The sequence below is a fragment of the Mobula birostris genome, chromosome 23 (assembly GCF_030028105.1).
Source record: "Mobula birostris isolate sMobBir1 chromosome 23, sMobBir1.hap1, whole genome shotgun sequence".
NCBI lineage: Eukaryota > Metazoa > Chordata > Chondrichthyes > Myliobatiformes > Myliobatidae > Mobula > Mobula birostris.
Genome location: NC_092392.1, coordinates 14,774,971 through 14,791,729, shown reverse-complemented (window position 1 = coordinate 14,791,729; position 16,759 = coordinate 14,774,971). Strand labels below are relative to the sequence as shown.

Sequence of the window (16,759 nt, the reverse complement as noted above, 5' to 3'; positions counted from 1 at the left end):
TGGATAGGGTAGTTAAGAAAGCTTATGGGGTGTTAGCTTTCATAAGTCAAGTCAAGGGATAGAGTTTAAGAGCCGCGATGTAATGATGCAGCTCTATAAAACTCTGGTTAGGCCACACTTGGAGTGTTGTGTCCAGTTCTGGTCACCTCACTATAGGAAGGATGTGGAAGCATTGGAAAGGGTACAGAGGAGATCTACCAGGATGCAGCCTGGTTTAGAAAGTATGCATTATGATCAGAGATTAAGGGAGCTAGGGCTTTACTCTTTGGAGAGGAGGATGAGAGGAGACATGATAGAGGTGTACAAGATAATAAGAGGAAAAGATAGAGTGGATAGCCAGCGCCTCTTCCCCAGGGCACCACTGCTCAATACCAGCGGACATGGCTTTAAGGTAAGGGGTGGGAAGTTCAAGGAGGATATTAGAGGAAGGTTTTTTACTCAGAGAGTGGTTGGTGCGTGGAATGCACTGCCTGAGTCAGTGGTGGAGGCAGATACACTAGTGAAGATTAAGAGACTACTAGACAGGTATATGGAGGAATCTAAGGTGGGGGCTTATATGGGAGGCAGGGTTTGAGGGTCGGCACAACATTGTGGGCCGAAGGGCCTGTACTGTGCTGTACTATTCTATGTTCTATGTTCTATCACCACTCCCCTCTCAGTGTTTTGGAACATAAAGGGTTGGCCTCAGCTGATGCCAATGCATAAATTTTTCTGTTTCAATTCTTGCATCGACTAATGTACCCCTCCCATCTTTGTCTTTTCTCCTTTGTATTCCAGGTTCAATGGCACTGCATTGTAGCTCTCAATTATTGAAATATTTATATGTAATGTAATATCAGATTAGCATTCAATGGTGGAGAAGGCAGATTGGTCAATTCCTCTTAAAGGTGAGATGGGATATTTACAGAAGTGTCTTTGACATTCCGCAATGATTTCTATTACCCTGAGTGAACAGGATCCGTTTTTAACTTCATTCAGGAATTCAGCAAAACAGGAAAGATGTAAATAAGGATGAAAGAGTGCAGAGAAAATTTACAAGGATGTTGCAGGGTCTGAGTTATAACGAAAGATTGAATAGATTAACACTTCACTCCTTGCAATGTAGAAGATTGAAGGGAGATTTGATAGAGATATAGAAAATTATGAGGGGTAAATGCAAGCAGGTTTTTTGCACTGAGGTTGGGTGGGACTATAACTAGAGGTCATAGGCTAAGAGTGAAAGGTGAAAAGTTTAAGGGGAACATCAGGGGAAACTTCTTCACTCAGAGGGTGGTGAGAGTGTGGAATGAGCTGCCAGCACAGGTGGTACTTGCCAGTTCAAGTTCAATGTTTAAGAGAAGTTCAGATAGGTACATGGATGGTAGGATATAGAGGGCTATGGTCCCGGTGCAGGTCAATGGGAGTAGGCAGTTTAAGTGGTTGGGCATGGACTAGATGGGCTGAAGAGCCTGTTTCTGTGCTGTACTTAACTGTGACTCTGACAAACACAAGAGATTCTGCAGATATGGGAACTCTTGAGCAATGCACACTAAATGCTGGAAGAACTCAGCATGTCAGGCAGCATCTATGGAGGGGAATAAACACTCAAAGTTTTGGGTCATCAGAACTGGAAAAGAAGTGGGTGGAAGCCGGAATAAGGTGGTGAGGGGAAGGGAGGGAAAGGAGTGAAAGCTGGTGAGAGTAGATGAGGGGGGAGGTGAGTGGGTGGGTTAGGGGAGGGGGAAATAAAGTAAGGAGCTGGGAGGTGGTAGGTGGAAGAGGTAAAGGACCAAACAGGAGAGGTCAGTGTACCTTGGAAGAAAGGGAAAGAGAAGGGAAGCCAGAGGGAAGTGATGGGCAGGAGAGGAGAAGAGAAGGTAGAGTGGGTAGCCAGAATGGGAAATTGAAAAAAAAGAAGCGGAGAGGGACATGTTAAGGAAATCGATGTTCATCCATCAGGTTGGAAGCTATCCAGGGATGGAGGTGTAGTTCTCGTCATGGAGAGAGTGATGAAAGCAGGGAGAGGGAAAGAAGTGCTTCGTGGTAGGATCCCAATGGAGATGGCAAAGGTTATGGAATGATGTGCTGGATACAGAAGCTCATGGGGTGGTGGGTAAGGTCAAAGCTAACACTATCCCTGTTATGACAGTGGGAGCATGAGGTGAGAGCACATGTGGGAGATGGAGGAGATGCGGAATAGGGCAGCAGCGATCGTGGTGGAAGGGACACACTGTTCTTTGAAAAAGGAGGACATTTCAGATGTTCCAGAATGGGAAACCCCATCCCGGGGACAGATGTGGCAGAGACTGAAGAACTGAGAGAAGGGAATAACATTTTCACAAATGACATGGTGGGAAGAAGTATAACCCAGATAACTGTGAGTCAATTGGTTTGTACAAGATATCAGTAGATAGTCGATCTCAAGAGATTGAGACAGAGAAGTTGAGAAAGGGGAGGGAAGTGTCAGAAATGGGTCATGTAGATTTGAGGGCAGGGTTGGAGGCAAAGTTGATGAGCTCGGCATGAGTGCAGGAAGCGATCTTTGCTAATCCTCAGCTTGTACAGAAATGAAAAAGTACATGATGTAAAATGGGGGAGAAAAGCCTCACTGGGCTTCCCTTTACCAAAGTTCCAGAACAGTGGGGGGTGGAACTGGGGTTGCCAATTGCAGTTGTTTGCAATCCAGGACACTCCATCACACGACCTCTTGTCATCCCACCAGCCCACCTTTACACTGTTAGTCACCTGATTTGTCTATTCCCACAGCACGCTTTCCCTCCTCTTCAGGTAGAAAAGGTTAAGCAAATGTATTCCTCTTAAAAAGCTTTAAAATTAATAAAGATGTTTTAAGAAATAATAACTAGGTTCATTTAATCGAATGCCCCGTGAATTTCATCCCAGGTTACTCATTAATTCCCGGAGACGCCAAGGGGTTTTGGGCACTGTCTGTAATTATGGCTCTGAGGAAAATGTTCAAGCATTTTGTTGGGTGACTGAGAGACATGAGGCTTGATGAAATTGGAGATCTACTGCTGTGATACTGCATGAAGTTATTCAGAAGTGAAAAATACACAGCCACCAACATTTTACATAGGAAACTTGAGTACTGAAAAAATCTTGTTTCTGTGAAGAAGGTGCAACCTTCCTAGGTATCTGTTGCAAGTTTTAAGTGACTGAAAATGGCCCTTGGCCAATTGTTTAAGGGACCACTGGGTTTCTGATGTAAAATGATGGCAGCTTTCAACACCGTTGTCCTCTGTAAGGAGTTTGTATATCCTTCCTGTGCAGTGCATTGGTTTTCTCAGGTTTTCTTCCCGCAGACCAAAGACATACAGGTTAGTAGGTTAATCATTCACTATAAATCATCCTGGGATCAGGTTAGGGCGAAATCAGTGGGTTGCTGGGCAGTGTGGCTCGAAGGGCCAGAGAGCCAGTTCTATGCTGCATCTCTAAATAAATAAATCAATCAATCATATGTGCAGGTTATTGTTTAACCATTAACCTTGTGCAGGGTCTCCGAAGGTTGGAGCCACGGTCCCATTATTCCTCTACACTCCAGTACCACTACTACTCGATCCATGGCTTTTGCGTTTACCACTCTGATACTAAAACAAAGGAACTCAGAAATAGCTAGCTGAAAAAGCAAAATCAGCATCCATTTTGTTCCTGTTCTGTTGTCCCAGTAGTCACATACAGCCATGATAATCCCAGCAATCAATCAAATATCAATTAGTCTTCAATAGGCCCTCTCAAGGTGTAGGGCCAAGCCCAGATTCTTCATATCTTAATTTCCTCTCTTACAAGGACGGATCTCCGGCCTCTGTCTCCACTGTTCCTGATAACAGTTTGGCACCGACTTTATCTCAGGAGTACAGCTGGGCAAGTGGTGAGTGTGTCAGTGAGGAAATGGAGATGAAGACCATTACTCTATACTGCATCTTAAAGTGGTCATGCAAAGTCATAGGAATAGACCGTTAAAAAATGTCTTAAACTGGGGGAAAGCCAATTCCAGTTACATGTGGTAGATTGGGAGCATCTACTTGCAGGTAGGTCTGCATCTTCACACTGAAAAGCACTCAACGGAGAAACGGCAAGAGTTCAAGGGTAATATGATCCCGTCAGGATGAAAGCCAGTGCTAACAAGTGGTGGGAACCCTGGATGCTGAGGGATATTGAAGGTTGGAGAAAAAGGAAACAGGGAGCACAAAATGCTGGATGAACTCAGCAGGCCAGGCAGTATCTGTGGGGGAAAAATGTACAGTTGACATTTCGGGCCAAGACCCTTCAGTCGGAAGGTCCTGCCAAAGGGTCTTGGCCCGAAATGTCGACTGTTTACTCTTTTCCAAAGGTGCTGCCTGGCCTGCTGAGTTCCTCCGGCATTTTGTGTGTGTTGCTCGGATTCCCAGCCTCTGCAATTTTCTCTTGTTTATGGCAGGGAGTATATGGCAGGTTCAGAGAAATACTGTGGCAGGAGGCCCATTGAGAATTAAAATGTGTAGGGAGGCACTTAAAAAGGAAATTAGGAAAGTTAAGATCACTGGAAGACAGGATTAAGGTAAATCCAAAGACATTCCATAAGTATATTCAGGGTAAAAGCTTGGGTCAACATGGGCAATCAGTGGAGCCACAAGGTATCGATGATGACCCCAATGAACACTTTCCATTGGTATTCATAAAGGAAACGGACGTTGAGGCTTGAAAATTCAGTGAGGTGAGGACATTCAGCATGGAGTACTGAGGAACAGAGGGCCCTTTCCATATTCATCGACTTGGAGGTGACTAAAAGGTAGATAACATGGTTGAGAAGGAATGTGGGTTGGTGGTCTTCATTAGTCAGGGCATCAAATATTATTTAATTTGCATCTTTTATAATACCTTGGTCAGGCCTCTGTTGGTATTTTGCACACATCCCACCCTGCAAAAACTCATTTCAGGAAGATAGCACCATCAATTTGTGGGAGACTTCCGGGAGAGGTGGGATGTCTGCAATACAGTAGCTCCTTAGCAGGTAGCCAGCTAGTTTAAATAACGTTAGCTATGCTAATGAACGAATGACACCTGTTAAACTCACCTCAACATGTCTTTTACAGTCTTAATCCACCATGGGCAATAGAAAAGTCACTGTTGCAAACAGTGCAGCGAGCAACACTGTCATTATTTTTGACCCCTGTTAGGCAGGGGTACACTTTAGTGTAGTCTGGGGTGACGTACGTTTTATATTTTCTTTTTTTGGATCTCTCTCTCTCTCACACACACACACACACTCACTCACTCTTCTGGCACATTGTATATAATAATTTCAGGGAGCCACTATTAATATGCAGGAGACTCCCGGAACTTCCAGGGGAGGTTGGATGTTGGTATTGTGTACAGTACCAGCCACTATACTGCAGGGAGAATGTGATCGTGCAAAAGGGGTCTCACCAGAATGTTGCCTGCAATGGAACAGTTCAGTTATGAGGAGCGATGGAGAAACTAGGTCCATTCTCCCCGGGAACATGAAATTATGAGGGGTAAAATCCAGTGGTGTGGTGGCATCCGCACCAGACTTCGAAGCGAGTAGTCCCGGGTTTGAATCCGGCCGGCTCCTTGTAAGCTTTCTGTCCGTGCTGGGTTGAGTGCCAAGCTAGCAACTCGGCTTCGTAAAAAGTGCGAAACAAAAGGCAAAGTTGTTGCCCAATGAGCCACGAGGGGTGGAAAGGAACAGCAGCAACAAGGATGGGGTGTGCTGCAGGAAACGCTTCCCCACACATGAGGAAGATAAAACAGGAGGACATAAATTTAGGGCATGAGGGAGAGATTTAAAGGGGAAACGTGGTAGGGAGCTGGGACGCACAGCTTGAGAGAGTGCTTGAAGGGGAGTCACTGATACCATTGAAGAAGTGTCTGGATGAGCACCTGAATCACCTGGACACGGGAGGGTACAGATTGGATCACTACAGAAGAGTTTGCACTGTCAATATGGACAAACTGGGCCTGTTTCCAAGCCCTGATTGTATGACTCATTGCCAAGCCCTGATTGTATGACTCATTGCCAAGCCCCTTTAGAATCCAAACACTAGCAATCATACAGTGCCACTCATACTGCTCTTTGCCACGGAGATCAAACGTAACCTACAGTACGTCATTGCTCTTCCTTATCCAAACACTCCCTCCTTCATTTCCTTATTCAACGATCTCTTCTTTATCTTTTCAACACCAGAAAGTCCTTTTAAGGTGGTGGAGGTGACCATAACACAGTGAAACCAAATTCCTGTGGAGTGCAGGACTGCCACAGCATTTCACTGCAGTATTGAATGCATTCCAGCAGCATATTGTCATCGAACACGATTAGTGTAATTTATCGATGGATTGCTTTCATTTTCTGGGCACATTCTTTAACTTGTTTTAGCACTGTTCCTTACTAGGTTTTTTATTTTACCTGATACTTGTCTCCTCATGTGTTTAAAGCATTTTATAGCTTATCTCATTGCTTGGTTTTGCTCAACACTCACATCCGACCTTGTTACTGCATTTAATAACATTTATTCCCATCACTTCTGAATAGGCGTTTTCTAGATAATGGTTCAAAGTTCAAAGTACGTTTATTATCTAACCTGTTTACCATATACAACCCTGAAATACATCTTGCAGGCAACCACAAAACAAAGAAACATTATAGAATCATGAAGAACCCCAGATCACAAAGACAGCCATACATCCGGTGTGCAGACAATAAAAGAGTAAACAAATAACAGACAGACCATGAAGCGCAGAGTCCCTGAAACTGACTCCAGAGCCGCAGAGCCAGTTTAGCCCTGAGGTGAGTACGACGGAGAGTAGTGACTGGTTAAAGAAAATACAAATTTACACGTATATTAGGAGGGGCAGAATCAAAAAGTTCAAGAAAAGTAGTTTGAGCCAGTTGGAGACATTCACTTACATGCAGGAATCATGTGAGCACCGCCCATGGCCGTTACACATGTCCAGGCAGCTGTCCCCAATGTAAACGTTATCAATGGCCCACGTCTGCTGCTTCTCAAAGGGTGCCGGCTGATACCAACGGAAACGAGTGGCCTGGGACCTTGAAGAGAGAACAGATTCAAATAAGATCTTCAGTTCACTTACTTTACACTTAAATTTCGGATCATCGTTCTACCACGCCGAGCAGGCAGGTCTACGTGGCTAAACCACGAGCACGGTGCAGTGGGTACAAGGTGATTGTCACAATTCATTTGCATCTCTGGCTGTTGGTTTCTGTCATTAACTGGTTTGTATTTTTAGCTGGACGGCAACTGAAGGTGCAGCGGAAAATCCCACCACTGCCCTGTGGATGCTGACGGTAGGCGTGTGTGGAAGAGGGCCGAATAGTGATTAATAAGAGATGGTAATGACGGCATGCTCCATCAGCTCTGCTGGGGTACTAAAACCTGCCAATAACTCCGAAAGACAGGAGATGCTGGAATCTGGTGCGTTAGTGGGTCGAGCCGTATTTGAGGGTGTAAAGGTATTGTTCAAACCCTCAGTCCCAATTGAGTCCCAAATCATCAGCCCCAATTCCTTGCTTCCCCCAAATGCTACTCAAGTTCCTCCAGCAGAACTATTGTACCAATAGTTCTCATATACACTACTCAGCAAATATCTATTTAAATGAATGTAAAATGCTGTGAAATGTTCAGTTTTATCAATAAACATGGCAAACTAAACTATGTAGATAGTACTTCACACAGTGGAAGTCGAAACAGATATTACTAAATAATAAAGATGGATATCACACAACAATAAATGGATTTTGCATCCATCATCAAGGATTCCCACCACCCAGGACACACCCTCTTCTCATTACTACAATTCAGGGAGAAGAAGCAAGAACCTGAAGACACACAATCAGTGTTTCAGGAAGTTTCTTTCCCCCCCATCAGATTTCTGTATGGTTTATGAACACACTACATTGCTCAGTTTTTGCACTAGATTTTTAAAGAATGTTTCTTATTGCAACTTGTACTACTTTTTTTTGTATTGCACTGTACTGCTGCTGCAAACAACAATTTTCACAACATATGTCAGTGTCAGTAAACCTGATTCTGATTCTACTTCAGATACTGCTCGACAGAATGCGTGTGAATATTCGCTGTGCTGGGTTTAAAAGTATCAAATTTGCAAACGACACGAGTTTTGAACTTAATGTAGTTGCTCTGTACCATCAGTTCTGAATGGAACTCAAGACCCACTGGGCCGGCAAACATGGCATGTGAGCTGGTGGGCCTGTCCAGACGAGGCGCAACAGAGGACTGGACTTGCTTGCTGGGATAGAACACTTCCTCCAGGAAAGTTGTCTTCAACACACTCACAGCCTCACAGATTTTCTAGCAGATTCACCTGGTGGCAAAACTAGGAGGTCCTGCTTGTAAAAAAGCTTTCTCTAGGCCCCAGTGAACCTGGCTTATATTTCTGCCCTCTGGTGCCTGGCTGCATCTCACCTGATACCAAGACAAGTGAGGGGGCAGTGGGAAATTTGGTGGTTGCAGTTCAGTTTTTACTCTGTTTTATTCCTGTTGATCAGGAGACAGTGTGGGCCTGGAATCACTTTGTAGAATTGAACTGAAGACAGTATATAACACCCGCTAACACTTGTATTTTGATTTCTGGACTTCCTTCACACAAATCAGACCAATACTCTGATCTTCATTTTAATTTCTATAAAGACACGTCAGCAAAGGATGTGAATTGAAGTGCCCAGATGTGCTGCCTGAGTTTTAGAAATCACTGCTAGTCTCAGTGTTGACTTGTAATTGTTCATAACATTGATAATGTTGCAGCATCTACACTGATGACCCTGGTCTCACAGTATTAGGGGCCGTGCATGGCATGCAGCTCATTTAGTAAGAATGATCAAGTGAGGCGGGGGTGGGGGATTTACTGAAAATACACTGTATCTGAACCATGGGACTTTCTCCTTGTACAAGCACAGTTTAAACCTTTTAGGGGCCATACCCTGTAGTCATCTTGAGGGCAACATGCCAGCCACGGACTCTGCAGAAACTGTGAAAGTGGCATTTTCAGACACCGACACACACAAAATACTGGAGGAACTCAGCAGGTCAGGCAGCAACTATGGAAATGAATAAACAGTCATGTTTCAGGCCGAGACTGGACAGGAAGGGGGGAGGTGCCAGAAAAAAGCTGGGAGGAGGAGAAGGAAGACAAGTTAGGTGAGAGGTGAAGCCAGGTGGGTGGGGGGGGGTGGAGGGATGAAGTAAGAAACTGGGAGGTGACAGATGGAAAAGGTAAAGGGGCTGAAGAAGAAGGAATCTGATATGAGAGGCGAGTGGACCATGGGAGGAAGGGAAGGAAGAGGGGCACAGGGTGGGAGGGTGATAGATAGGTGAGAAGAGGTAAGAGGCCAGAGTGGGGGATTGAAGAGGAGGGAAGGGGGAAAATACTTCCCGGAATCTGGAGAAATTGATGTTCATGCCATCAGGTTGGAGGCTACCTAGGCAGAGGTGTTGCTCCTCCAACCTGAGAATGGCCTCATCATGACAAAAGAGGAGGCCATGGACCAACATATCAGAAAGGAAATGGGAATAGGAATTAAAATGGTTGTCCACTGGGAAATCTCACTTTCTGAGGATGGAGTGGAGGTGCTCGATAAAGTGGGCCCTAATCTACGTCGGGTCTCTCCAATGTAGAGGAGGCTGCATCAGGGGCACTGGGTACAGTAGACAACCCCAGCAGATTCACAGGTGAAGTGTTGTCTCAGCTGGAAGGACTGTGTGGGGCCCTGAATGGATGTGAGGGAGGAGGTGAATGGGCAGGTTTAGCACTTTGGCTGCTTGCAGGGGCAAGTGCTGGGAGGGACAATTGGACAGGGGAACCATGGAGGGAATGTTCCCTGTGAAAAGCGGAGAGTGAGGGGAGGGGAGGTAAAGATGTGCTTGATGGTAGGGTCCTGTTGAAGATGCAGATGTTGTAGAGAATGATGTGTTGGATGTGGAGGCTCCTGGGGTGGTAGGTGAGAACAAGAGGAACTCTATCCCTGTTAAGGTGGCAGGAAGATGAGTTGAGTACAGATGTCCAGGAGTAGAGGAGATGTGGATGAGGGCAGTGTCAATAGTGGAAGAAGAGAAACCCTGTTCTTTGAAGGAGGAGGACACCTCTGATATCCTGGTAAGGGAAGCAACCTTCTGGGGACGGCTGTGGCGGAGATGAAGGAACTGAGGAAAAGGAGTGGCATTTTTACAGGAGACAGGGTGGGAAGATGGTTAGCTGTGGGAATTGGTAGGTTTATAAAAGATATCAGAAGACAGTTTGTCTCCAGAGACGGAGACAGAGAGATCGAGAAAGGGGTGAGAAGTCTCAGAAATGGACCAAGTGAATTTAAAGGCAGGGTGGAAGTTTGAGGCAAAACTGATGAAATTGACAAGCTCAGCATGGGTGCATGAAGCAGCACTAGTGTAGTCATTAATGCAGCGCAGAAAGAGTTGGGGAGCATTACCAGGGAAGGCTTGGAACATGGACTGCTCCACATAGCCAACAAAAAGGCAGGCACAGCTAGGGCCCACGTGGGTGCTCTTAGCTACAGCTTATGCTTGAAGAAAGTGGGAAGAGCCAAAAGAGAAATTGTTGAGGTTGAGGACCAGTTTCGCCAGACGGAGGAGGGTGCTGGTGGAGGGGAACTGGTTGGGTCTTTTGTTGAGAAAGAAGTGGAGAGCTTTAAGGCCTTCTTGATAGAAGTGTATAGGGACTGGACATCCATAGTGAAAATGAGTGATCAGGTCCAGGGAATTGAAGGTTATTGAGATCGAGAGCATATGAAGTGTTGCAGATGTAGGGAGATAGAATACAGTCAAGGTATGCAGACACAAGCTGTTTACAAAGGAGCACTCACAATGTGCTGGAGGAACTCAGCAGGTCAGTCAGCATCAGTTGAAAAGATCAGTCGACAAACCAACTTAATTTTTTGTAGTGACGGGAACTCCAGGATTTTTTTTCTCTGCAATTGAGTATTAGCATTAACCAAATCTCTATTTATCTGGGTGAAACCCATTTTCAGGCCACAGCTGGGCTGTGCAGTGCTCACATTGACCACCAGAGGGCAGTGTTTTCCACACAATAGAGACTCAGAAGCAACGTTCTGAATATACAGGCTGCGGTGAGGCAAAGGCCCTGCAGGATATTTAGTGCACAATGTTGTTGTGGAAAGGATAGCCACTAATTTTCCAAATTCAAATTCTCATGGACAATCCTAGACAGCAGTTGTGGGCAGGTTGTTTGACCAGTATGTCATTTAAACCAAGGCTGATTTATGCAATGCAGCTCATTTGCAGAAATTATATAAACAGCTCTTTTTATTCTTCCCTGGGGAATATAGAGTAAATTAAAATATAATGATGATCAGTGTTAAGAATTCAGACACGCATTGATCCCAGAAATAATTATCCCTCCTTTGACACAATCTCTCTTGCCCATTTTGTCAGCCTCTTCCACCAAAACCAACGGCTCACTGAAGCTGAAATACTCTCCCTTACTCCTGATCTTCAGTAAACCGAAAGGAAGGGTGCAAGAGATACCTGGTGTAAGGCGGCAGTGGCAGGGTGAGTCTGGTCCACTTGTTGAATGTGTCCGACACCAGGATCTTCTGCAGGTGGTACTTGTTACACTCCACATTGCTGGGGAGGCAGTCAGTTAGCACAGGCTGCCAGGTGAGCCCCAGATCCACTGAATACTGGATCTCCACAGCTGGATGAATGGAAGAGAGCCACATGTTCACAACCAACAGTTTACACACACACCCTCCCCTCTTCAGATTCTCTGACTGCGCCCAGAGGCAAAATAACGTAGCAAGTAATTTGAAATTTGAATATCAGTGGTCAGAGCCCTGCAAGGCCCCACGCTTTAGAGCTATAAGGCAGAAATAGGTCAGTTTGGCATCTTCAAACAGCGGATATTACCCACTGCATTATCAAACCCACCAAATATGTTACAAAAATCTTCCTGCGTTGTGGTAAACCATATATATATGTTGTAACTGGGTTACCTGTCTGGACACGCCCCTCTGCTGACTGCTCCTGCGGCTCCTCCCACAGACCCCTGAATAAAGGTGATTCTGCCATTGCTCCTCCTCTCAGTCCAGGGCAGATACTCAGCATGGTCGAGGACCCATTTTACTGTTAATAAAAGCCTTTCAGTATTTACTCTACTTCCAGTCTTTTGGAGTAATTGATAGTACATCATGCATGGACATAAACTTAGAGGAGAATTGGGGAGGGATTCCAGCCACTGATGTTTCCCTAATTGCTTCTACAGTCCAAGGAACTTGGTCAGGACAAGAGAGAGTTGATTCTACTTCACTACAGGGAGCATCATAAATGGGGGGGGGGGGGAGGCTGCTCGTGATACCTGTCCATTGCTGCCAATGAGTGGAAAAGCAGCAGCAGCAAGAATTCCTGCTTCCCTGCGACCGGAATGCTGAATCCTTACACACGGTGATCGTCTGGGCATTAATGCGGACTGCCTCTGGCCCAGGGAAGGGGCAGTCTCGCTAAACCGGGTGACCAGACTCATTCAATGACTTGTGTTTTCACTCTCATTTATTACAGATTAAGCGAATAAAATAGCTGATAAAATAACAAATGGCTAATTAGGCACTAGAAAACAACCTTAAAGAAAGGAACAGTGAAAATTATCTACACAGGCATATATAGCATATTTGTTCCAATGCCAATGAGCCAGTTTTAACTGAGGCACAGGAACTTGACAGCATTGTGTTCGATGTACATTCATGTGCATCCAATGGATAACCCTGCAGTGTCATGTTCCCCCAAAAAAGCTACATTTGTGAAACCCAGACGGGAATAGTTTTTCATCCTGGTTTGTGATTCCCGAGTGCAGTCCACTGACCACAGAAAGGCCTGTGGCCTATGCCTGACCTTCATATACGGCAGTTTAAACCCCTAAGCCCCGAAATGTCTCTACCCTGGATCGGATGGAACAGAATTTCCTGGGTGTGAACGTGGAATTTGGTTTGATTGCATCGAGATTCTGCTCAGTTTGCACTGTTTTTTCACAATCTACACTCTCCTACCCTGGTCAGCATGGCAGTGGTTCTGGGTGTTCTGTGGTAATTATGTTGTAAGTGACATTTACTTCACTGCAGAGGCCTCTAAACGCAGCCAATCCGCTGGTTGAGCGACAACAACCTTGCACTCAATGTCGGTAAGACCAAAGACCAAAGAACTGATTGTAGAAACACACATCAAAGTTGCTGGTGAACGCAGCAGGCCAGGCAGCATCTCTAGGAAGAGGTACAGTCGACGTTTCAGGCCGAGACCCTTCGTCAGGAAACCCTTCGGCCCGAAACGTCGACTGTACCTCTTCCTAGAGATGCTGCCTGGCCTGCTGCGTTCACTAGCAACTTTGATGTGTGTTGCTTGAATTTCCAGCATCTGCAGAATTCCTGTTGTTTGCGTTTTAACTGATTGTAGACTTCAGAAGACGAGGAACACGAACCAAATAGAGGGACCAGAAGTGGAGAGAGTGAGCAATTTCAAGTTCCTGGGTATCAACGTCTCTGAGGATGCTGGGCCCAACAGTTACAAAGAAGGCACGACAGCGGCTATATTTCATTGGGAGTTTGAAATCATAGACTCTCAAATTTCTAGGGGTACCATGGGGAGCATTTTAACTAGCTGCATCGCCATCTGGTATAGGGGGAGCTGGGTGGGGGGGGGGGGCTACTGCCCAGGATTGAAAGAAGCTGCAGAAAATTGAGAGCTCAGTCAGCTCCACCATGAGCACTAGCCTCTGTAGCATCCAGGACATCTTCAAGGGGAGGTCCCTCAAAAAGGCAGCATCCATCAATAAGGGCGCCTATCACCCAGGACGTGCCCCCTTCTCATTGCTACCATCAGGGAGAAGGTACAGGAGCCTGAAAGCACAAACTCAGCGATTCAGGAACAGTTTCTTCCCCTCTGCTATCAGTTTCTGAATGGACGTCGAACCCAGGAACTTTGCCTCACTCTTTTTTTTGCACCGCTGCTGCAAGAGCAGCGGATTTCACAATATATGCCGGTGATTTTAACCTGATTCCGATTCCTGGGGGGATACCAGGGCCCTGGTGATACCTAGCCTGCCCATGCAGGGGATCCTGATCCTGAGATGTGGGGCGAAATTGGTCTCCCCAGCGTCTGAATGGGAGATCTGCTCCACCACTGTAAACCCGGCGGAGGGGGAGCCCCCAGAATCTGCTCGTCGGGCAGACACTTACCGTAACAAGAGTCTGTGACAGAGCAGGAGGCAGCAAAATCAAACTGCAAGAAGGAATCTTCGTTTATCACCACGTCCGTGGAGGTAACGTAGCGGGTGTAGGCTTTCTCAATGAACACCAGCGCGTCCCCATTTGAGCCGCAGACGGGCATTTTGGTGCCCCCAGGGTGCAGCAGCCACTTCCTGTTATCCAAGGTGTTGAAGTTATCTTCCATCACGGTGTTACCCAGAATGCTTCCTCCTATTATGATCTGTTTCATTCAGAGAGACAACGGTGAATGTAAAAAAAACACACACAGCAAATCACAAGCACTAACAACACCAAGTTAAAAATATCACTGGAGTTCGGTTCTAGAGGTTTGAATCCAAGCCAAGAAGAATAAAGGGGCAGCTGGTGGCAAGCTTGTAGGGTGGCTGCCTCGTGATTCCAGAGACCCGGTTCAATGCTGACCTCAGGTGCTCTCTGTGGAACTGAGGGGGCTCGCACGTTCTCCCTGTGAATGATTCCCTCCCATATGCCAAAGGCTCTAGGGCAATAGGCTAATTGGCCATTATAAACTGTTGCTGATGTTTGGGTTAGTGACAGCATCAGGGATTGGTGTTGTGGACCACGGACAAGAGAAAGTCTGCAGATGCTGGAAATCCAAGCCACACACACAAAATGCCGGAGGAACTCTGCCTGAAACGTCGACTGTTTCCTCTTTTCCATCGATGCTGCCTGGCCTGCTGTGCCCCTCTGGCATTTTGTGTGCGTTGCGTAGCACCAAGGATGTGGGATTAGGGCAGAGCTTGTGTAAACGGGAGGGCTGATGGTTGGAATAATCTCCTGTGACCTTTTTCTTTGTTGCACTTCCCTTGGACTCTGTTCTGGCGGTTTTACTGTGGAGATCTGTGGGAAAGTAGCACACGGCTCATGAGAAGGAGAGTTACCACTCATCCAGCAGAGTGTTCAAGGACAGTCTTCCTCAGGCCCTTCTTTCCTGGTGGTAGGTCCCCAGGTTGTCGTACAGTCTACAGAGGAAAATAGACCTCTAAGGGCTTCAGCCCAATGCCACCCCTCTGCAGTGGCTGGAGATATGGAGTGTGGGACATGGTCTTCGCCTGACCAGACATGTGCAGCCTGTAACAGCGATAACTTTCCACCCAGCAGACCAAGGAATTCCAGCCATTATTTGTCTACCCTAGTCTTACGGTCCCAACATCTCACAGTGTTCCTAGGCTGCAGTGTAAAGTTCGAAGTAAATTTACTATCAAAGTACATATATGTTTCCTTGATATTCATCTTCTTGCAGGCAGGGAAAAGAAGAAGTTCTGTAGAATTTACGACACAACTGAACATGAAGGTTGACAAGCAACCAACTACAAAAAGAAGAGAAACTGGGCAAATAAAAAATAATACTGAGGGCAAGTTGTAAAGATTCTTTGGAAGTGAGTCAGTAGGTCACAGGGAAGAAGCATTGGCCGTCATGCATTCAATGTCCTGGCCCTGCCTTCAGCAGCACAATCTCACCTCATCAATGGCCCAGGGGCTGTAGAAATGTCCATCTTCGGAAGGCTGCCACCAGCGCAGCCGGGCGGACGAGGACCGGGCCTTCATGGGGATCTCCAAGGCAATGTATCGGCCCACGTTACTTGAGTTGCTGAAGAGGAATTCCTGAAGGACGCCCCAGCTCAGGCCACCATTCAGGGAATACTGTAAGAGCATTGGCTGGCTCCTGGGGTCAGGTGATGCCTTCCCACAGCCCAGTCTCAGGAAGAACTGTACGAACCTGAGTGGAAGATGTCATACATTAGCTGGCATGTCACCTTTAAAATATCCTTCCCCAAGGTCAAATACTTAGTAATAGGCAAAAGTGCAACAAAAAGTCTCTTGCACAGCATCACAGGCACAAGACTAGGATTTGACTGTTAAAATATCCTTCCTGACTCTGGACACTGACATAAGAAATTGATTTATGTGACAAATTTCTGGGTCTACGTTAGAATGCCAGCTGATACACTTGTCAGCACACCTCATGGCAGAGTGAATCAGATTCCAACCTGCAGCACTACCCTGTTCCTGTGGGATCGTGGACTGAAAGTTTTTCTCAGAAATGAAAACAAATATCTCTGTTTCAATGTCTTGAGAATAAGCTGTGGATTTAGATGGAGGCTTTATGTAAGTTTAATATTACTAGCTAATTAATGGCACTGTTCATTTATTTCTGGTGCTTTTTGACTATTAACACCACTCTCAAATGTGAAGGTGCAGCTCAAATCTCAGCAAAGGAAGATGTTACTGAGATAATAGACTGGTTACTAGTTGTTAAGGCGGGGATGCTAGCAATACTAGCTGCTTATCAAGTGAATAAATCACCTCATGACGCAGATGGGATGCATTCTATGTTACAGGGAGAATTAGGGAGAAAGTTGCAGAGCCCTGGCCAAAGATCGACAGATGCTGGGGTGGGCTTGAGGACCGGGGAACTGCAAATGTTACTTTGCTGTTCAAAAAGTTTTTAAGTGTAAACCCAAAGATTACACATTCATCACTTTA

General features: G+C 45.9%; 1 protein-coding gene across 3 annotated transcripts in view; it reads right to left on the bottom strand.

Annotated features, from left to right (window-relative positions):
- The window catches only part of LOC140186845 (reelin-like), a 319,577-nt gene that overhangs the window by 43,102 nt on the left and 259,716 nt on the right, over positions 1–16,759 (bottom strand). For all 3 annotated transcript variants that reach the window (XM_072241501.1, XM_072241502.1, XM_072241503.1), the window contains 4 exons: positions 15,734–15,992; positions 14,225–14,474; positions 11,529–11,697; positions 6,902–7,042 (listed from right to left, as the gene is read on the bottom strand). In XM_072241501.1, coding sequence (XP_072097602.1) covers positions 6,902–7,042; positions 11,529–11,697; positions 14,225–14,474; positions 15,734–15,992 — 819 coding nt within the window. The remainder of the gene's footprint in view (positions 1–6,901; positions 7,043–11,528; positions 11,698–14,224; positions 14,475–15,733; positions 15,993–16,759) is intronic.